Genomic DNA, 24,116 nt, shown 5'->3' on the forward strand with positions numbered 1-24,116 from the left:
AGTTTTGGTTTTAATCAGTTGGGGGCAGGGAGGAGAGAAGAGGTCTGGTTTACGAAGACTTAAAAATATGCAACCAGCTAGACAAGATACACATACTCAGACACACTTAACTGCCAGGAAAACTGATAAGGTTCTAAGTCTGGCCAATCTTGGGGCGCACTATCTCCCAAGCCCCAGTCTAGATCAGTAGTGGGGCCTGATACATTCAAAAACGTACAATTCCTGACCTTCCGCCCCACCCCCAACTAGAAGGGCCACTGACACGGGTTAGGACTACGAAAGGCACGTCAGCCAAGAGCGAGGAGTGAGAAAAGACAGAAGAGATAGGGGAAAGAAGGACTTTGAAAGCAAGACAGCAAATTCTGATCTTACTGCAGTACAATACCACACTTGCATATTACATCTGGAGGTAACCTGAAGTGTTCCACTCCAGTCAGCTGTTAAGACAACCCTTCCTCCTGCAGACAAGTCTGCTGCCTTCATTTAAACAACTGAAGCCCTAATGTAAGAAATTATTGACCTACAGCCCTGCTATTAGGTTTAACAGTCACCAGCTAAAAAAATTGTACTGCCTAAGGTCAAGTTTAGCCGACTCTCATGCTGCTTAAGTAAGCAGTACTACACATCAAGCAGGAATTATATTAATAAAATAACCTAAGTTATTAGAAAGACACAAAGAACACAAGAACACAATAACTCTAACTTCTGTAAAGTAGAAGAGGCAATCATGTAAATCTTTGATGCAATGGATTAGGATTTTCCTTACATATACTGGTTTTGGCTGGGATCAAGTTAATCTTCGTAGTAGTTCCTATGAGGCTATGTTTTGGATTTGTGGCCAAAACAGCATCGATAACACACCCATGTTCGAGCTCTTTGCTAAGCAGTGCTCACACAGCATCGCCTTTTCTATTTCTCACACCAGTGAGAAGGCTGGGGGTCCACAAGAAGCCAAGAGGGGACACAGCTGGGACAGCTGACTCCAACTGACAAGACAGAGCCCATTTCACATGACTGTGCTCAGCAATATAAGCTGGGGGAAGGAGGAAGAAGGGGGACATCAGGAGTTATGGTGTTTGTCTTTCCAAGTGTCCTGGTTTCAGCTGGAATAAAGTTAATTTTCTTCCTGGTAAGTACAGTACTGTGTTTTGGACTTAGGATGAGAATAATGTTGATAACACACTGATGGTTTAGTTGCTGCTGACTAGTGTTTATACTAAGTCAGGGACCTTTCAGCTTCTCATACTATCCTGCCAGCAGAGGCTGGGCATGCACAAGAAGCTGGGAAGGGACACAGCAAGGCCAGCTGACCCAAACAAGCCAAAGGGGTATTCTATACCATATGGCATCATGCTGAGTATATCAACTGGGAGGAACTGGCCAAGGGACATCACGCTTCGGGGACTGGCTGGGCATTGGTCAGCAGGTGGTGAGCAACTGTATTGTGCACCACTTGTTTTGTATACTCTATTATTATTTGCTATTCCTTTTCTGTCCTATTAAATAGCCTTTACCTGAGCTCATGAGTTTTACTACTTTTTTTCCCTCCTATCCCACTTGGGGGTGGAGAATGAGCAAGCAGCCACATGGTGCTTAATTGCCAGATGTGGTCAAACCACACCACCAAGTAACTGTCAGGTGTGATGGAGCCCTGCTGTCCTGGAGATGGCTGAACACCTGCCTGCTGTTGGGAAGCGATGAGTGAATTCCTCATTTTGCTTTGCTTGTGCACACAGCTTTTGTTTTCCCTATTAATCTGACTTTACCTCAGCCCATGAGTTCTCACTCTTACCCTTCTGACTCATTTCCCTGTCGCACTGGAGGGCAATGAGCAAGCAGCTGTGTGGGGCTCAGCTGCCTACCAAGGTTAAACCACAACATTCCTATTGGTCAGCTATGGTAAATCATACAAATGATTCAGATGAGCATCCTGTCAACTTAACTACACAACACAAAATGAACTTCCTTGAAAGCAACCTCTGATACCTAGCCAAGGTTTCATTAGATCATGCTACCAAGATAGGTATAACCAAGCAGCACTGTCACAGTCTGGGGGGGGGGGGGGGGGCGCAGGTATGCAGCAGGGGAGTGTTTGTTCTTTGGGGTTTTGGGGGGCGGTGTTACTGTTATTTAAAACAAATCTCTAGTCTTACAGAAAATGTGCTACTGCTTTCTGAAGAACTTTGCTCAAGAGAGATGAAAATGAAAGAGGGCTGTGGCAAGCACGTGAATGGACTCTGCAGCCTGCTGAGGCAGAATGCTGTGGCCAATGCCCCTGCAGAAGCCTTGATATGATGCTCTAATTATGCTCCATGGATATTTACAAATACCACCCTCTAGAATTCACCCATACACTGCTGTGAGACCCTGGGCAAAGACTAGTGCATGGGTTCAGAAACAACAGGGAGCAGTAGGAATGGATTCCTTCTCCAGGCTTAGAATCGTAGTTTCCCTTCCACCGGGGAAGACTATAAGTCACAGAAACTTCCTACTGCTTGGCCACAAAACAATCATGAAGTCCTGCAACACATCAGAAGAGCCTTCCCAGGAAACGAAACACTTTCCAAAAGTTTAATTGAAAATGAGGAATATAGCAATTTTTTATTGAAGTCACCATTGGTTCATCTGTTCCAAGTACTTTATTTTGGTATCTTGAACTCAATCATAACTGATTACAAAAGATGTAACACACAAGGCGTAACTTAATAATTCTTCAATCTAGTAAATTCTCACAAAAGGACTTAAGGATCTAAACAGACAAAATCTGCCTGGCAAAAAAAGGTTAGGAATTTAAAACAATTTTCTCCTCCCTTCCTGGAAACAGCAGGCTCTCTACAATTAAATAAAACACTGAATCTGATGCAGTCATGGTTTCTTCAGCTCTTAGAAATGCTTAGAAATTCTTCTCTCACATACTACCTACAGTCTCCTTCCATCAATGTGCTGCAGCTGACTTCACCTTGCCTTCTCCAAAGGTTCATGACGCACTGTTAGATTACAAGATGAGAAAGTCACCTATTTCAGACACTCAGCATAATCGTGCTTATAATGTTGGTATAAAGGGCTCTATGCCCTTCAAGAAAGGAAGGGAGGAAGAGATTCAAATTCTCACCAAAAAATGATGTATTAACCTGACAAATTTTCAGCATCTGGGTGAAATCTAGAAGGTGATGCTAACATCAATATGGAGTATAATTAACACATACTATTGAGCTTCCCTTGCTCTGAAAGAAATGGGACTAGTTCTTCCAGGGCAAAAATACCACTGTGCAAGCTCATTTCACTATCACAGTCTCTAAGTCATTTTGGTAACTAACCTGTAACATTATTTGTCATCGCAGGTTAGAGATATTCTGAATGTAATACTTTCAAAAATAGTATCCTAGAAGCCTTCTGCATTTTAAATATGTAAGCCATTTTTTACTCTTTTGTCTGCAAGCACGTCGACTCTTGGAAATAGACACTGCCAGCTTTGCCGCGTGATTAACATCAAATTTGGCCACAATGCTAGGAAGGAATCTCTCTTCAGTGAGCACATCACCATGCCAACAAACAGTAGGTAAGCCAGGAGCTCACTCCCTCATTTTGCTATCATTGCAACTCCAATCAAAGCTGTTTTAACTGGAAATGCAATTAGCAGAAAAATGATCTTTTTCATCTTTCGAAGTCTCATTCCCATGAACAACGGTGGTTAAATACTAACAAAGCCTTTCATACGTTCTCGTGGGTTTTGTGTTAAACGGCAAGACAGTTTTGTTTTCAACAGCAAACTGATAATTCAAGAACTGCTTAACAAACATTAACAGTGATGTTGAGAGATAAGAAAAATTCATCTCTTGCATATATTCCAAAGCCTCAAATTCCTAGACAGTGGTGGCTATATTACTAATGGCGTTAAAAAAATCCCACCCTTCCATGCGAACTTCAGATACATTTCACTTTCAGCAATATAATCAAACTCCATGGGTACAAATGACCAGGATAATGAATGCGTATCTGTGTCACGGTCTGCCCATCCTCTCCTGTGAATAGCTGAAAAAAGAAAAACCTGTCACTTTGGCCAACCCTCACCCATTTGAATTATTCCATATGTATCCTCTTTTTTTCTTATCAGTTACCCTATGAACACCAAGAATAGTGAGGAAAAAAGCATGTTCTCAAATGTATCCAACAATTTTTTTCCTGAGCAAGATTCAGGAGATTTAATATTTCATGCTGCACTATTTCACAATGTGTACGACTTCATTTTGAATGACCTCAGTGAATAAAACTAACAGAAAAGTTAATCTTGCAATAATGAAATCTTAACACTTGAGCACAAGGAATCAATCTTCCAGAAGTCCAAAAGCTCTTGTTAATATCATTAATGTTTAATACCCATGTTCATAATGGTTATTTAACATACTTCCAGCATAGCTGGAATTTCCTCAAGTTCGCTACAAGCAGAAGGTGCCTATTCACTCTCAGCAGAACTGAAAGTCACAACGCAAGGATTAAGGTCTCAGATTTTGTCCTCCTAGTCATAACCCATCACATACTTCTCTACCTGTGAACACTAGCTACTTTTCCTTAGTTTCATGGCTTAAAAGATTTCAAACAAAGTAAAGGCAGCAACTTTATTATGTTAATTTATTATGTAAATTTAACTTTATTATGTTAATACAGTACCCTTTCCAAGACATCATATTCAAAGTTATGACTCCAGCTTCAGGGATACTGCTGCCAGAAGAGACAGAAATAAACATACACAACATATCTCCACTAAATTTCACCTGTAAATCCCTTATGACTTTTTTTTTTTTTAAGACTCCATTCCCTTGCAGCTCCAGTGGGAGCACCCCATGATACCACAGAGGAACAAAACCATTACACAGCCCACCCTCTGATTTGGTAGAGGCAGAAGAAATCCAAAGACTTTCTATGTAGTTACAAGTGAAGTACTTAAGCATTACTATGCAATGTTCCTCCACTGCAATAGCAAAGGCAAGAATGGGTGATGTTTTTACTACTGCTTTGAAAACAGATTTTCAAATACATACGAGTGGCCTCCTCCTGCTTTCAGAAATTCAGTGGAAACTTTATATGAACCAAACAATTTTGCTATAACAGAATACAAGATGACAAGAGATTACAGGCATACTGTAACATCTGCAAGATGAAGGGCTAGCACACTACCACTACTAACACTTCCTAGATGCCCTTGGACATGTTTATAACAAAGCCAGTCAAGTGTCCTTTATATCAACAGATGTTAAAAGCAAACACTGTAGTTTTTACCCCAGCACAAGTTTCTGCAAAATAAAGAGACACACTCTATTTTTGGTATAAAGCATGCCTAGGCCCCCACTTCTGTGGGAAGATTTATCAGGGACATAATGGGGAAAAAATAAAAGCACTGATAAAGTTTTTGCAAGGAGAACATCAGCTGAACCCCTCTTTTCTATACAAAGTCTTAATTTGATTGTAAGCAGATACTAGACCTGTAGCACATAGTGTATGGTCATGTTAATTCAATAAGCGTCCAATCTACAGACTAAGAGGATAAAGCACACAAACAGTTCAACAAGATGTAAAACAATGAACAAATACTTCTGGACAAATATGTGGAGCTTGCAAGCTCTTATTTTCCCTTGCTGAAAAACATAAAAGCAAATGCATTATTTTACTAACATTGTTCTATTTCTTTGTAATCAAGTGCCAAAAAACTCAACATCTCGTAACAGAATTCTACAGTCAAGCAGCATATATGAAGTATAGATGAGTTCTAAACCTTTTCATCCCATTTTTCATCATCATTGTTAAAGTTTAAGGAGGACTAACTGCTTTCTGCTTGGATTATCACAAACTTAATAGCAAACACTTCTATGCTACATCAAAATGCACCTTCTATCTGTCAAGAAGCCTTCAATTTAAGTGGTCTTACATGAAATGCCAAATGATTTTGATGACAGGACAGTTTGACTTTTTTTTTTTAAAAACAGAGAAAGACACACAACTTCACTATTACAATTAGCTATCGGACCATTCTCGAGATACACAGAATTTCATTTAACTATTGGTAAACACCCAGCTACCATTTGACTTTATCACACTAAAAAATCTGTTATATTCTCTTGGGGAAGTTTTGAAGCGTTCTGAAGAAAAGTAACTGTGCTGCCAATCCTATGCTGAATGCTACACGTCTGGACTTGGAAAAAAAACACCCCAACTAAGAGACTGAAAATAATTCTTATTCTATTTTTCTATGTTGTGCTCGAACTTACTGAACTGCTTGAGGAGGGGAATTCTGGGAGACAGGGAAGTGGCCTTTTTTTACAAAACTTTGTGGCATCTTTCTTACATTAACGCTGAACTAAAAAGTAAACAAAGTCAGCAGATATTTTAATCTAAGTGAATATTGATTTTTGAGGACAAGTAGTAGAGGATAACATCACCTTTTTTTCATACATATGTTTCTACAAAAGTGAATAACTACATCATTTTAATAAGAACTGTGTATCTTTTTAATAGTTAAACTGAATTAATATATTAGCAGTGTTATTTTACTGTAAGTCATATTATATTCGGTGGGTTTATTTTCAGATATATTTCCCTTTCAGACAGCTGTTTTATATAACACAACCTTCAAATCCTGGTAAATACTTAAGATAAAGGCAAGTTCTCCCTCTAGTCAGGGAAGTGCTACCTGGATACCAAAACCTGACCATATAACCATGCTGACAGTCCCCCTTCCCTGTGATACTAACCATTAGGGCTATGATATGAAACTATAATCCTCTCTGGTGAGATGTCATCCCCTCTGTAAAATCACATCTCACTGGGAAGGAACAGATAACTCACAGCCCTATTGATTCTTGTTTGAGGAGATCAGAAAAGAATTGTAACTCAGCTGAAAGCACAGATCAGCCTAAATTTGAGGGCTACTGGGGACAAATGTGGTTTAGGGTTTCAAATGCGCAATAAGCATACAAGGATGGAATCAGGTGACTTGTAAAACCACTCCTGCTGTCTTATTTCCACGCTTTTAAGCAGCAGCTAGGTTTGATGCCATGCCAATGTTTTTACTTCTAAAAATCCCCCGATATGAAGATTACAGGTTCTAGTATTACTAATAAAGTATTTAGAGCAACAATTACAGAGTCAGTCAACACCTATTTCAGGAAGTTAAAGTCCTCACAACTCAAAACAAAAAAGTGAAGGGAAGTTCATACTTCCTAAACCTAAATGGGGACTGTGTCACACACATGCAGAGCTGCAAAGCTGCTTTCAGTTGGAGATGCTTTTTAGGAAAACAGGAAAGAAAATTTTTGTTCTAAGGAAAAGGCAACTAGCTCAGCAAGACATGTCATAGTTTAAGCATTCAAATTAACAAAACAAGAAAAACAAAAATCTTACAGAACTCTCTATCATCTCAGCTCCCTGAAGAAAAGTGACACTAGTGGTGGTTTCTGAATGGTAATCAATAGCACGCTAAAAGGTAGTGTCATGACAATGCTTCAGAAAGTCTTTTGAGTTAGTATGTACTGTGCAGAAGACAAATGTGTAAAATTCATCTGCATTTAAGAACAGGATTATTAATTTGCACGCAGTTGACTCCTACAATCCTTTCTCAGCACTAACCTCAGTTTCATAGCAGCACTGAAACAGCAGAATCAGAGACCATGAAGGAAGTTACACAGAGACATGTTCCTCCTAACCTATAAATGATGTCAACAAATCAAGGAAACCCTCATGTTTGCCTATCAATGTTGCCCACTTAGCTCCTAACCATCACCTACAGAAAATAAACATCAGTACCAACAGGAAGAAAACCATACTTTCTCTTCCAAGAATCTGTCCAGCAACCACGTATATTCACAACTCACCATAATTCCTCCCACATAATTTCATACAATGCTCATGAATTTGTCTTAACAGTAATTTTGTAGCGTTCATTTCTGAAATCTTCTACTACTGTATCTACAAATACAGTTCACCTTCCACTTTACGCAAATAAAAAAATCCATTTTACTGTTTTTTAACTGCTAGAGAAGCAGACAAATCTAACATTCAAAAATAAACTTACTGTGTGGCTTTGACAATGTCCCAAGTACTGTAATCATCAATGTGGCTCTTCCGTCCAAGAGATTCACTATATCCATGGTTATAATGGCTTTGAGGCTTTATTTCCTAAGAGAGACAAACTCACTATTAGAGCACAAAAATCAGCATTACTGAAGTTTCTCAGGAAAAAAAAAAAAAAAAAAAAAAAAATCTATAAGCAAAACTAAACCCAGTACCTGGTTCCATATACTATAAAGCTACCTAAATCTGAGGGTGGTAAGCTGACTGGCCACATTCTCACATTCTGCAAAGCAGGCCACTCTATTCCCTAGTATAGATTTCAAATACCTTCCAGGAAACACCACTTGTAATAGCAGAGTTTTGCCAAATTCTTCACTGCAGTATCTTTTATAGAATGTTAGCAAAAAGTAGAAGCAATTTTTGTTTTCTTTTGGGGTTTTTTTGTTTTCTTTTTATAAATGCAACATAGCATAGCTAAAAAAGCTACTGCCCATAAACTGACACAGTCTCACTCTGCTACCACAGATAAATGTTATACTTCAAACAGCACAGTCAAATATGTTCTAGAGAATACATAACTGGGAATGATTAATACCAGTGAGTAGAACCTACTGATACTTCATTGATTCTTCAAATCCAGTCCCAGCTTCAGAGGTGATCTATGTATGTTAAACTATGGGTCTTGGAAATAAACACCGTGACCATGACATGTTCTTCACCAGATACAGCTCCCTGCAAACTTAATTCTTTTGATGAAAAGCAACACTTCAACCCTTAATGCTTCCCTTGGTGGAACTTATATTAAAACAGCATATTGACAGATCACCAGGGCAGCAACATACCATTTTTCTTTACGAACTGCATGCATGTGAAAGTCAGCTCAGCAAGTCGAAATTGAGTGATGAATTTTATACAGCTTCTAGACAATTTTCCACTTGTTACAAATACTACAGCTCATTGCTTCTGTGTATCAACCGTGCAATTCAGCATAGCTACATAAAAAAGGCAAGAACTGCAACAGTGAAGCAAAAGAAAGGAAGTGAGCTCTCTGAAAGTTCTAAAAATGTATTTCAATTGATGTTATTAAAACGTGCTATTTACCTTTACTCAGTTTTCCTCAACATATAGTTCCATAAGCAGAAATTCTGTTTCTTTACTCTATACCTGGAAACACTTTTAAACACCTTATGAAAGGTGTTTAATTAAGATTCCAACTTCCACTTAGTTATTAAAATGAGTGATCATCTTTTTCATTATTATACTAGGTAGATTTAATTTTTTTTTAATTTAATAAAGCTATCCTGAGTCAACACAACCATGATATAATACATCTAACCTTAATGAGGACCCACAGTCACAAATCCCTACCACCTTCTCTCCCAAGAGGTATATGTTGCCCCACTAGCTTAAGTAACCAAGAGACAGAGCTAGGGGGGAGTCCTACCACGGAGATGAGCAGGTCTCCCCATTTCTCACCTTCTCTCAGCTGTGGAATACTTTCTGCCAAGGGAGCTGTTGGTCACAATGAGAAGTAACTTCTTACTGTGTCCAGTTGTGGCCACCCAGCCCAAGCGTTTTCTAGCACCCTGCGACAATATTAACCAGCTCTGTATTGGCTGCAATGGGAGTTTGAATACTGAGCTTTCATGCAGACAAGCAGAGTGCCCTCTGACTCTCTTAATCTGGAGTTTACTCATCTCGGCCGTATAAAGACAATGCCTTCCTGTTAATAGGATCCTGGTAATCAAATTAGTCATCAAAAATTTTTCGCATTAAAGTTATTTTAAAGGTATTTGCACCCTAAAATTATTACATGTATTATCTATCTCTTTTAGAGAAGTAAAAAAAAAAATTTAAGTCTGAAAAAATACATTTTCAATATTTCCAGATTTCAACATACTGAAGTGCCACTTCAGCGGAAGTCTAGAAATTTGTAACTCAGGGTAAACTACCAAGAAGGCAGTCTAGTTGCAAAACCCAAAATTCTCAGTATTAGTTTCAAAACCAAGTAACTTCAGTTGAGCATGTTTGTATTTGTTACATACAATGTACTTATTTCAGACAGGGGAAAAAAAATTAAATTAAGAGAAATTCTAATACATTAAGTTCATTTTGTAGTGCTAAATTAATATAGTTAATATATTAATTATATAGCTAGAACATATATGACATATATTAAAAAAATCTTTCAAGAAATTCAAGCGTTAAGAGCTTTAAAACCAGAACATAGTAATACTGAGAACTACTGCAGTAAAGTCTTCATTTTCAAAATAGATTCATTCTTACGCATAGACTTTTCCTCAGAAAAATAAATTTTTCAGCTTCACATAGTACCAAAATGATCAGCAGAGTACATCTTTTCTTGACCACGCTATTTTGTGGCATTTCATTTTTCTTTCTAAGCCTGGAAAACTAACTAGATTAACCAATTAAGCATTGCCAGCCCAGCAGGAAGGTTGCTGTGTTGCCATCTCTACAGAAGAGACAACTTAAAAGCGTAACAGGGCATCTGCTATCATCCAAATCACACATTATAACCAATTCTCTTACTATCCAGAAACATAGCTTCACTTTGTATTTGAAGAAGGCAACACCTTAACCAAATCTTTTTTTCTCCTCAGCTACTAGATAAGCCAGAGTGTTATCTGGAGTAAAGATGCTGAAAAAGATACCAGGGGTCATTACAGTTAAAAAGTAAATGAATTTAGCATTCTCTTACATTTATTTTACCCCACATGATTTTCTCTTTTCTGTCGTATTAGACAAGAAGCAGGATTTATACCATCTCCATTCACCTATTATTACATCATGCAATTACAGCAGGATTTTACATATCAAAGCGTAATACTCAGACACTGAAAACCTAAAGGGTAAGTCAAGAAGGTAAAGGCCAGAACAGAAGAAATTCACTATCCTGGAGACCCTTGATGATAGTAGTTGAATGTATTTCTTTGCCTTCCACAGCTGCTGAAGGGGGTAAAGTCTCTCTTCTTGTTATCTAACAACTATGAAAAGCAAACTGAGAAACTTTGGTTATTTTTCAGGCAGATGTTAATTCACCAGGGAACATTATTTCTCTTCAGCTGCCTTTTCCTGACCACTTCAAGCACACAAATCAGGCTTCTGTTCCCTTGAGCCCTCGCTAGCCAATCAAGAGAGCTGCCCATTTACAAGCAGTGTAAATTTAAGTCAGCCTAAAGTGACTATGCAACTGCAGCCTTATGATACTAATGCTTTCTCAAAAAGGTTTATGGGAATACAGCAAAAATCTCAACTATTAACCATGTAAATTCAAAACAGTGAGAGATGATATTCATTAGCCCCTCCTACAGCTTAGCTACTACTTTTACTAAGGACTCGAAGGTAATAACAGTACCCTTAATTTAAAAAAAAAAAAATCAACTTCCTTTTGTACTGAAAGCATCTTTGAACTATGCTAAAATTTTCAAATTTTGTTATATTAATGCAAAACAGAAGAAGTGATTAAAAAATCAGGTTTGAAGTGATGGCAAATATGACTGAGTGACACAAAATGAGTAAGAGATAGTTCTCTCCCTCTCTTTCCCCAGTACATACATTAGCAGTTACAATCCATGTGTTTAATATAAAGACTCATAACAAATATAAACTTAAAGTAAACCCTATGTTTCCCAATTTACTAAGATAGTTGAGTTTGTATTTTACATTTAAGAACAACTGAAACAATCCCTAAAATCCTGAGAAGTATATGAACATCACAGCCTCCAAAATCATACAACAGAGTCTTCCAACTACAGTGTGAACTGTGAAAAAAAGGATGACTTTAGATTTGCCTGAAAAGCAGCAGCAAATACTGCTCATTTTGGAAGCAAATCATTTAAGACAAATTCAGGAAAGCACATCAAATCCAAATCCTCACCCAATACAGTCAGTTCTCTGCAGCCTGGACACAGATTCCCAAGCTCAGTGTGAAAATTTATCACTTAGCATTATCTATGCAACTTGACAGTTGCATGTTGGCTCACAGCAGCAGGCTGGCTATGATCAGTGCCATGCTACAGGATATAACTCTTACTGGCATTGTAAGTGCCTAGTTTACGACTGATCTGCAGAGTAACTTTTGGGTTCCTAAGTCAATAAGCTGTCAGGAATCAAGATAAAAGAGAAACTGGATTTTGTGAATCACAGTAATACTTGATTCACCCAGTGACAGGCCATTTGGACCAAGTCACTTCAGACAATGCTGCTACACACTATGCTTGGCTGGCAAGGGAAAATATAAGAGAGGCAAGGCAGCAGCTAGGAACAGAAAAGAGCATTTTCATTTCTAGAGAATTATTTTCAGGGTTCTGAAAACCCTGAGCAGGGCTATGGCACAGTACTGTAAATGAAGAAAAATAATTTCTCCTAGTTATTCTAGAAAGTACGATTTAGGAAGACATAATGAAAGATGAACATTAAGAGAATCTAATATGGGTCTATACTGCTTTAGCTGGGCAAGTTACCAGGAAACAGGAAATCAACTGCTAGCCTGAAGCAGGAGACCATTGTAAGACCTACAACAAGTGAATCCAAAACAGGTATCTGCTCCAGGTGTTATCTCGGAGTCTGTCAAACACAGCTAACAAGCACTTTCCTTGAACTTTCAGCATTTGATTTGCACTCCCTATCGATCTTAGGCATTTCAGAGAACAGTTTAGTTACTTATGTCTCTGCTTACTGTCCTGGTTTGGGCTAAAACAGAACTAATTCTGTTGTAGTGCTTTAACTTTTCAGTTAAGTCTCCTCTAACTAACGGCACTTTCTGAAACAGCAGTATGTTTTTCCAGACAGTGACTGCTCCTAGCAGTGATAAGGCCTGGTGTTTATAGTCAGTACCAAGGAATGGTCTGCAGAGAGGCCCTTGCTTATAGTTGTTCTTGTAACGACCAAGGTCACATCTGCAGGGAGGAGCGAACCGGACAGGTGACCCAAACCTGACCAACAGAGTATTCCACCCCATGTACGTCATATTCAGTATAAAGCTGAGAGATCACGAGGGTCAATCTCCCTTCTTCAATGGCCGACACCTGAGGAGGACTCTGTCTGTTCTTCTGTCATCGATCCCAATCCGTGCATCCCTGAATCCAGTGCCTGAGTCCAGCTCCTGCATCCCGTCCCCGTCTGCTGCTGAGTCCAGCTGGAACTGCCCCACTGCCAGCCCTGCAGCGTCACCGGTGACATATCGTCATCAGGGTGGGGGGAGTTGCATTCTGTATTGTTTTGTATATATTTGTACATATTGTATATATTTCTTTATCTCCTTATTATCTTTTCTTTTATTGTTATTGTTTCATTAAAGCTGGTTTAGTTTTCTTTTCCAAACTGTAAAGTCTCTCTCCCTTGTTCTCTTTTTCCCTTTTGGGAGGGAAGAGGGGTTAATAGCATCTGTCATTCGTTAGTGGCCGGCCCAGCCTCAACCCATGAAAAGTTACAAAGCCTACTAGTTTGATTAAACATCGACTTTGCAGGAAACTAAAATTGTTGTATCCAACAGTCAGCCTTCCCAGATGTCATGGCTTGTGACATACCAATATCTAGTCAACAGAACTCAACTGCTAGTTACCTCTGCTTTTATAAAAGCTATATATACACCAATGGGAGACCACAGAAATCATCAGATTTCAAATTGTTTCAGCTAAACTAGTACAACCTTACACCTGACATCTATTTGGTCCTATCAATACAGTCACTTCAAACTAAAGTGCAAAGCTCTCCTTAGCTATTCAACACACAGCACTGAAACCCAAAAGCATATTCTTAAAACTCACAGGGAAGTACAGATTATGTCCTTTTTGAAGAAAAAAATACTGTAACTGAAACCCATAATTTCTAATACTACCATACAGACAAATTCTGAAGTATCTGATGCTCAAATGAGAAAACAGTACACGTAAATTCTTCTTTGTATCTATCTAGCCAGCAGGCAAGTTCTGCCCTGTGCCTCTGGAGTTATGTGCAAAGTAAGAGTCGGGAAAAACTCAGCGTGGCGATTGTTTCATTCGACTACACTACAGTGCTGAAAATGTAACCTGAAAGCAGACAAGATCCTCAAATTCCATTATGGTTAAATAATTCCTCCAGCTCAAGGACTGCAACAGTATATTCAAACTATTAAGTTTATGACAAGGACTCAGCAGTAAGACAACACAATATTTAAAAGTGAAAAAGCTAAGCCCAAACATGCAAGGATTTCAGCCCAGTCACTTAATTGTATGAACACCAAAACTCCTCATAAGCCTATACATGCTGGCACATATTCACCCATTATGAGCTACGTAAGAGACATGGCTTAGAACAAAACCATGCCAAAGCTTAAGAACTAACAAAAACACTCAACCTTTCCACCACCTTCTTTGGCCAGTTTTATATTTTCAAGTGTTTAGCATAGCAATTTAAAAGACTGATTTAAAAAAGATGTGGATATCAAACACCATCTCTCTCTAGACACATTGCCACCAAATATAACAGCTCCAATGCAGCCACAACCCTCAAATGCTGCCCTCATACAGGCAGGTGTGGCTCTAAGCAGCAGGCGACCTGAACAAAGCTGCCTGTGCCCAGGCATCACAGGTCCTGCTCAGCCCCAGTAGGACTGACCACAGTGGCGTTATATCCGGGGCGACTTTGCCCAATGTAGTCATTCTGCTAGGCTGGAAAGAAATAATAAGTATGACATTCAGATAGCATCTATTTTTGGAGTTTAACAAACATTAAGACACACAAAATAGAGACTACTTCCTCCAACCTGCTGGACAGAAGAGAAAGCTCTGCTTAAAAATCCTATACTGATCTAGATTAGTTGCCCACCATCATTAAAGGAACAGGAATAAGCATTTTTCAAAAGTGAAAAGTATTAGTTTATATCATGTTTACATCAGCCTTTCAGAGAATTTTGTGTATTGTCACTTTCACTGTCACCATTTGCCTTTTAAGTTCTCACCTACAATAGGAAAGAATGGATCTGGATCTCCTCTTAATTCATATGCACTCACACAAATTTTAGGAAAACAATTAAAGCTCTTGAAACTACTATGACTTTTTTTTTAATTTATTATCAGTCTGTCATATGTTTAACAACATAACATTTTGAGCCTAGAACATATACCACACTCACAAATGGCTTCAACAACATTCCTAAGTGTTAAAATATTTTTTATTTTTTACAATGAAAATATTTATTCCACAAAAAATTTAATTTTACAATGATGATCCACTGTTATAAAACACTAACAGTTAAATCAAAGATGAAAAACTAACTGAAATCCAAATCCATTTAATTTTTTGATACTTTGATCTCTACCAACAACGGCTGCTCCCCAGCCAAAAGTCAGGAAAACTAAATAGAAGGTAGCAGAGCAGAGGCCTAATTTCACTGGTTTACAATGAGCAGGTTGCAAACATTAAATCTCTACTTCATCCTGTTTCAAGAAGCCATTTCCAAGCGTGACTAGAGCCAAATTAGCAGCTTACCATTGCTAAAAGAGAAAGGTCATTTCTCTGCCCACTCTCCCCCACTGCTCTTGGCTCTGTGCTCCTGCTGCCTAACTCAAGCTAGTTTTGGTGCTTGGAGCTGTGGTCACCGTGAGCCCTCACAATTCATCGAGGGGGTGGTGGTATTTAAATCAAACAAGAAACAGAAAAAAACTTATTCTTTTACTAGGACAGCAAGCTGAATCTGCTTCTCCTGTGAAAAGGCAGGCTCCAGAGCCACTAGTAGAGGGAAAGCAAGCAAAGAGAAGGTAGCAGGAACATTTTGGCAACTGCCAATTGTTACTTTGACTAAGTAATCAGGGAACAACACATTCCAGCTTTTAAACTTCAAGGAAGTCAGGCTGACAGGATGAAGAAAATTATGCTGCTTCTAGAAACTGCTGGAGCTGGTTGGCTTAAGAGGTTGCAAGAGACAGATTTTACCTATTTGTAAAAATCAAATCTGGTTCCCCAACTACTACCAAGGGTCACACTTTCTAAATGAGCTTCCCACTTCAGTGACTATCCTTTGACAGTGCCCTAATCGCTCATATGCATCTGTGACTAGTTCGTCATTACTCATTAGTCACAGAACGTGCAGATTGCTTGCACAGATGCACAAGTAATGCAGGGTAGGAAAAGCCTCAGAAGAGTGAGGATATGGGTAAAACAAAAAAAGATGGTTTGGAAAAAACAAACAACATGGTAGAGGAGAAAAGGGAACCTCCTCTGGGAAACAGGATCAGTAAGACGAAGAAACAGAAGATAAAGCAAAATATGAAAAATAACTCCAAAGGAAAAAGGAAGAAGTGCAGTGGAAAGGGGAAAAAAGTAAGCACAGCTCCCAAGAATAAGCACTAACACCACCAGCATTCCCAATCAGTACTCCTGATAACCAAACGCGCAAGTAAAGTTATGCTTATTTCCCCTCAGTACTCAAAGCTCTTAATCTTTTCCAATAAAAAAGCCAAAATGAAATAAGCTTAAGGAGAATTCTGAGAACAGTATACATAGAAAAAAATTAATAAGAGATGCATGAAAGACTAATATGACCAAGACTGAATTATTCTGAAATAGCAATTACGTATAGCAGGAGGATATGAATAGGTCAATATGCCTGCTTGGACATAAGGAAGGGAGGAAAATACTGCTGCTTACAGCTGCTACACATGGCTCTGGTAGGCATTAACAGATGGCTAGGACTGCTTTTCCTTCAGTGTTATGCAATATTGCTGCAAGGAAGCAATACCACGATCAAAGTCGGGCATTCAAACTCCGAATGGTGACCAAGACAATTGACATTTAAAGAGAAAATACTAACAAGTTCTAAAATAAAAAGGTAGGAGTGAAAGCATTACCTTTCACAAAATACTGCTTACTATCGCCTTTGTTTCTTAATGAAAACAGTAGAAAACTTTTTTTTTAACTGATGACTACTATTTCCATATCTGGCTGCAGTTGAAAGAATCATGATAAAATTGAAAGTGACTGCAACTATTTCAGGGAAGTTAAATAATAAAATAATCCTCACGCGTGTGTTATATTTAACGGGGACTACTGGAGGTTAGTATTAAAGAACTCCTTTCCCTGTATTTGCATGCTCAATTTCTCCGCTTTTCATTTGTTAGAATATAGTGCTTTTTAGTAAGCTTTCTCAGTTTTCCACCTTTTAAAAAAACTGCAAGAATCTATACAGATTTATAGTAATTTGCATATTAAAACCACCCACATTAGTTACTATACACATAAATACTAGATACTCATGCACTAGCATTAATAGAAAAATGCTCACAAAGTACAAGCAAATCAATTCATCACATTCCTAGAAAAAATACTGCTGGTATTTATTTTAACATTTTTAATGGAAGTTACTCTTTCAAAATTTACAACAACTTCCCTGCCCATTCACCTTCACTAATTCTGTGAGACAGAAAGTCACAGAAACTGAGGCTAAAGTGTTCATGTCTTAATTTTAGAGAGAATCACATTTCATTCTTCACAGGCATAAAAAGAATAGCTTTTTCTTCTCTAGAAACAGCAGGAAAATTTAGGGTGAAACCAGTAACAGTTAGTAGTCTGACTAACTGTTGACTGTCATGAAGTGGTAGCAGCCTGATCCTTCTCATATTCACATGAAGTCCTAGCCAGAAAAAAAAAAAAAACACCCCAAAAAAACCCCACGAACTCTGCAGGGCTGCAGAGGAGCCAGAGCCTCCAGCAGCTAGGAGCTCTCAGACCATCTGAACTGGGATGATGCATACACACCTTCAGTTTAGCTAACACATGCTAGAAAAACTTCGACCTAAACCAGATTACATCCTCCATGAAAAAAAGCACGCCGTACCATTTTTTTTTTTTTTTAATCTTAACTGGTCATATTATACATAAAAAAAACACAGTTCAGTGTTTGGCTTGCAAATATATATCGTCACACTTGCCTTACTTGGACCCTTTCAATTTATGCTGGGATTCTCCCTGCCCCCTCTTATAGCATTAAATTACACATAATGAGTATGATGCGACAAAAAACCCCAACCCCTCCATTCAATGCCAATTCTGTCACTGTTTTACATTACTTTTCACATTTGACAGCATACTGTGATGTTTGGTTGGTTTCCCTCCCAAATTTTTGGCCTATTTGCACAGTTTCTTGACACTCCAATAGAAAAGATGCATGTATAAAAATCCCTGAAGAAGCCAATTATGGAATATATACACAATGGAAAAAAAAATCTGTACCTAATACTCCAGGGGTTTTTTGAAAGCAAGTTACAGTCGAAGTTGACAATGCTTTCTTCAAAAAGCAGCAAAACAGATTGAGGCTCATCTCAAACACGATAGAGTGGTCCTTTTGCCGAGTTCCACCCACAAATAACAGTTGGCCATCACACAGAGAGAATAATCCTGCAATCTCTCCACTGTAGATCTAATTTTTTACATAATGAGTTAGAGATGCTCAGCTAGAGCTCTTAATCCAACCACTCTATGCAAAGGTCAGAGATCATGCGAATTAAGGCACAGCTGGTAACAGTAAGTTTTGGTTCTGCAAAGCAAGTGCCCACAACCAGTGGACTGCTTTCTCGTCGTTTACTTACAGATGCTCTGAAACTGAACAGTTTTATACTTAAGGAAGTAACAACTTCACAAGGCGGCTTTGCAGAAGGCCTAGTATTTACACACACAGAATCACCAGCAAGTGTTATTTAGAACAGCTACATTTACTAGCATTTGTAAAGGTTAAAAAAATTTAAAGCTTAAAACACTATAGTTTAAAGCTTACTTTACAGTTTTGGTTTAGTCAGCAACTTACACTAACATGTGCATACATATTTTTTGGCCTTCTTTTCAAGGAGTGCTGCATTATGTCCTCAGCCAAAATCTCAGGATTTCAACAGAAATAAAACTGTAATTTTTTTCCAAGTGATTTAAACAGGTCTATGTCTCACAGCATATGAGCTTGCAGACCTCTCCACACACACGCACACAAAAAATCCCTGAGAACTAGCATCAGCAGTCAGTCATCATGATAGTAACTTAAAACCAATTATGCATTTCACTCTTTGAAAGTGCTAAACATCAAAAATGCACCTACGTATGTTCCTAGCTCATCCTAATCCTCAACTACTTGGAGCAAAAAAACAACCCACCCTTTTTAAAACTCCCAGAAAAGGATACTCTGAAAATTCTTTTTCAAAGATCAAGATTTCTTCATTCAATTTTCAAACCTGGTAATATCACATGTTCAAAATAAGTATACTGAAGGTTCTGCTTTATTCGACAAGTATTTGCCAAAGCCACACTCAAATGTGAATTATGCTGCTTAGTGAGTTTATAGCTAACTCATGTCTGACAAACAGTGAAAAAAATTAAAACAAGAATTAGAGCACTAGCAAGTGCACGTGACAGAACAAGCAGTCAGTTTAGCTCCGGACCCTCTTTTCTGCTTGGCAGATACAGGAAAAAAAGAAAGTTAGTACACGTTGTGCTCAGTCCTCATGGAAAACTTCAATTCGCCATTCCCAACACAGCCTTGAACCAGCAAATAGAGCTTAAAATCAATAGCCAACTAAGCAAACTCTCATTCCCACTCATGATAAACACAGGCTGGTGATCTACCAGAGCTAGGAAGTGCATGAAAGGTGCTTCTAGTCATGCTCATAGTTTTCTGCAGCACAGAAGAGACAGCCAAGTAAATCTGTGGTCTGACAGTTAAGAACCGTCCCATTCTATCCAACTCCTAACCCTCCAAACTCACACCAGCTCACCAGCTACCTTCTGTCAGCACTGCAGCACACTTGATCCTACAATGAGTAGGTTTAGTGAACTGGCAGAAAGCTGTTCACAATTTCATTCTCTTGGATGCATTTTCTACTGCTTTACTTCCCTGAAGTGGCTCATTGTGGGACCAGACAAGCATCACTGGTAGATGGGTGCAGCTGGAAGCATTTAAAGGTAGGTTTCACAACCAGCTTAAGACAAGCTAAAACTGACCTGCCATCAGAAGGGGTGGTGGCACTCACGGTCCTGTCTGCACATTCTCCATTACCTCTCACCAGTTCTCACAACAGCACAGTAACTGTTTCAGTTAGATCAGGTCACAAAGCAAGAAGTATCCCAGTTCACCTACTGGCCGCACAATCACAAGAGCTAATCCCAGGAAGGGCAAGGGACTGTGTCTGAGTTCCACCGTGGCTTCAGATCAGTTTAAACTCAATCGCAAAACCACACCCTCCAAAGCCAGCAATACAAGTGCTTTCAAAGCACACTCCGCCGTCCTCCCTCTCTTGCTACTGCGCCCCCTCCTTCTTCCTCTGGTCCTGAGCAGCCTTCCAGCTCTGCCTGCCCTCCATTTTTGGTACCTCCCCCCTTACAGAGGCAATCAAGGAAACACTTCTAAAGACCTCAGGGCATCCTACAAGCGTAGGAAGAAATTACTAGATTTCAAAATTGCAGAAGACGAATTGCAGGCTAATGTTACACCACGTCCTGGGCACGACAGGCCTGAGGGCTCAATTCCACCAGACTCCCTCTGACTTCAGAAAAGGCTTTCTACTTTGTTCTACAGTCTCATTTGTAACAGACCCCAGTGTTTCTCTCAACAACAAGGATGCTATGAAAGTCAAACCTTTATCTCCTACTGTCTTCAAACAGCAGCAGAGGACAGTGTGCATGTTGAAATATCAATTACTGAGGCTGCTCCTATCTAAACATTTCAGTGTCAATGAAAATATTCTCTAGTTTTCAAGCAAACAGCAAACAAACATTTCCCTCTTTAATTCTGTAAACTGTATTATTCTGCAAAGTTAAAATGTAACCCTTTTCCACATTTATAATGTTACTTTCCTAAGCAAACAGGCAAATACAGTGAAATAAATACTGTTCAAAGACTAAATTCTGTGAAATCCGACAGAAGTAAAGTCTGTGCTTAACAAGCAAAGGCAAACCGAGACAACACAAATTTAAGTCAAAACAGACATTTATCACTGATGCTTTAAGAGGGGCTGTTCCAGAAAGTTAAAAATCAATTACTGCCCAAATCAGAAGAAAATATGTTGAAGAAAAACTGTAAATAGTTGAAATCTATCTTTAAGTTATTAGATGCCTGAGAAGCCACAATGTTACCACTGAGAAAAAGCCCAGAGTGGTGAAAAACTGCATAGTTTACAAGGGAAGTGAGAACAACTGTAAAAAAAAAAAAACACAACACACCAACCACCTTGTAAAAACGGCAAGAGAAGCATGGACAATGAGTGTGACAAATCAGAAAAACACAGAAAATTGAAAGGCAAGCAGAAGGATCCAAGGCATCCCTATCCCTAGAAGGGCAAGCAGCATCCTAACAATGCAAGAAATGGACAAAAGTTGTCAAGATTACAACATAAGAATGATAGAACCGCCAATAAAACTTAAAAATGTTAAGTGCAGAACAAAAAGAGCTGAGGAAAAAGCCAGAAAATTTAAATCGCATCCTGTTGCCATCATAAAATGCTTTCTAACATAACAACAAATATTAAACTTCTTTAAAGTACAGGTTGTTGAGGTCAATCATATACTCAAAAAGATGTAAATACTGTTTTTCATTAAGCCTGAAGAAACTCCAGTGATCTGGATAAAAGATAGCACGGGTTATAAATGGTTGCCATTGTAAGTTATTGTTGGCTTTTCCAGGTTTGATATAGAACTAACAAAAAAGAAGAGACTAGTAATGCTAAGTACCACAGCTTCACAGAAAAATAACTGCAGCACTTTCAATTGATAAAGAAGTAGTAATGATCAAACACAGTTAATGTCCAGAGTGTCTGACATAGTATTGTCTGATATTTTGATTAAGAAATAGAATATAAAGAAAGTTGGTGTGCTCCACCTGGCATGTATTAAAAACTAGAGATGTGCAAGCTTTAGTTTCATGATTCATTTTGTGACTGTCATACATGCTGTCCTAGTTAAGGACTACAGTGGCCAAAAAAAGGCTCTTGCTCTTTTCAGTAGCTCACATTTTTTAAAGCCTCAGGGGAGCGAGTGAATACTATTGAGGGGGTACCAAGCATCCTACAGAGCTATTTCATGGTTATCTGCAACCTAGGAGTAAACTACAGTTAGAGACAAGTTTTATAGTGGTGGGGGGGAAGGAGGATAAATAATGCTCTGTTGCTGGTACAATGTAGTTTATATTACTTGGGGAAGGTTGGGACAAGCCAGAACAAGGTTTTTTAAATACCAACAAAAGCGAAGTCATATCTAAAATGAAGGCTCATCCAGAAAACTATCCAGAACGCACTGAAGAGACTTGGAGGTGGATAATCATCTGCGCACAAGCTTCCAGCGTGGTGCGGTTCCCGACAAGACCAGTACAACGGCCTCTATGAATAGGGAACGCCAAATAAGAACGTGGAAGTTGCTTTACTACCACAGCTGGCCCTGCTGTGAAGGTTAGAACAGCGCTCTGTTCTCAAGTTCACTGCTATGGCAGCTATCGCATGCGGAGCAACGCCACGAACACGCTGAAAGGGTGAAAGAACACCTCTTAACAAGAGACTCCACAGGGTCAGTAGGACTGCAGACCGTAACACCAGTGCAGGGATCTGATAATCATCAGCATATTAAATAAATGTAGGCAGACTTGTATTTGGATAGATCACTTTCAAGATGTAATGAACAGAAACAAATTGAATTTAGACTACAAACAGGTTTAAGTCTTAAACAGACTAATTAAATTTGAGGGCAACTTGCCCAGCTATACAATATTAGCTGTTACTGTAGGATTTTGCTTATTTTCTTTTTTACTTTACAAGTAGTGTGCTGGCTATAAAAAGAATTAGTTCATTAAAAACCCCTCAACACCCATGTTAGAAGGTTGGATTAAATCTGCAATCCCCTCTGGCCTCAAACCATGAAGCTAACCATGACACACGAAGCAAGACTCAATTTTCAACATTAAGCATGCCGATTTGTCAGAGACCTCATGGTTCTGTCCTCCTTTTTAAGTAATACAATAAACAGTAACGGATCTTTGAGTGAGCTCACAAATACAAGCGTAGCCCCTGGAGTGATCCTGACTGAACTAAAGAGTAAATCCCATACCTTTACAGGACAATTAAGAACAATCTGCACCCCAATATAACCCAAACCATATCAACAGACTCCCACAGGGAACACAGTCAGACTGTAAAATCAGGCCTTTCACTGATATTTTAAACAGAAGAAATTAAAGCCAAAGCTATCTACAATAAGTTTAACTATTTTCTTCACGCCATCACCAAGGAACACAAGGAGATAGCGCACTTCTAACTTCCCAAGTAGTTACAAATTGAACCACAGGAAGAGAAAAAAAGATAAAAATTAAGGCTTCCAGCTGGTGTAACTCCTGCCAGAGCCCGTAACTCCAAAGTTTTCTTCCAACTTTGCGGAAAGATTTTTTTCTCTGACTTCAGAGTAAGCCAAAAAAAAAAAAAACCCAACAAAACTAACTCAACCAAACCCAACAAAACTAACTCAACTTTCACAGTCAAGGCTTCTCTAATGCCAGAAGAGATTGGTAATAACCAATAATTCCCATATTTCTCAAACATTTCCCACACAAGCTAATGACACTGGTGAATACACTACAGAGGAGAAAAAAAAAAAAAAAAAAAAACCAAAAAAAACAAACCACAACACCAGATCTTCCTCCCCAGTAACAGTTCTTAACATTTAGGAAGAGATGCAGCCCTAAACAGCTGAAATACCTTTGGTAGTTCAAGCTGTATTACGCCACACACCAAGAATATTTTCCAAACACAAAGGAGCAATACCAACAAAATCAATCTCTAAAGATCACCATCACCACCCCCACTTCTTGGATTTCAAAATAAAACATCCAAGCCTATCATCACCTACCACAGAACAGTCAGAAAGCTGTTCTTGTTTAGAAGACCCGAGGAATTCAAAGCCAGAAGGCCTACCAAAGTCATTTAGTCAAAGGATAACAAGCACAAACAGCATGAGCAGCACTTCCCTACAAGGGCTACACTGTACAAATGGAAGCAGAGCTTGGCACTGTAACTGTCACCAGAAACTTGAAC

The 24,116-nt window shown here is 38.8% G+C and overlaps 1 protein-coding gene across 1 annotated transcript in view; it reads right to left on the reverse strand.

Annotated features, from left to right (window-relative positions):
• ZDHHC17 (zDHHC palmitoyltransferase 17) overlaps positions 1–24,116 on the reverse strand; it is a 74,072-nt gene that overhangs the window by 45,977 nt on the left and 3,979 nt on the right. Inside the window, exon 2 of the mRNA XM_086480182.1 lies at positions 8,066–8,169. Within this exon, the coding sequence (XP_086336308.1) occupies positions 8,066–8,169 (104 nt within the window). The remainder of the gene's footprint in view (positions 1–8,065; positions 8,170–24,116) is intronic.

The sequence above is a fragment of the Leptosomus discolor genome, chromosome 1, assembly GCF_034619465.1.
Source record: "Leptosomus discolor isolate bLepDis1 chromosome 1, bLepDis1.hap2, whole genome shotgun sequence".
Classification (NCBI taxonomy): domain Eukaryota; kingdom Metazoa; phylum Chordata; class Aves; order Leptosomiformes; family Leptosomidae; genus Leptosomus; species Leptosomus discolor.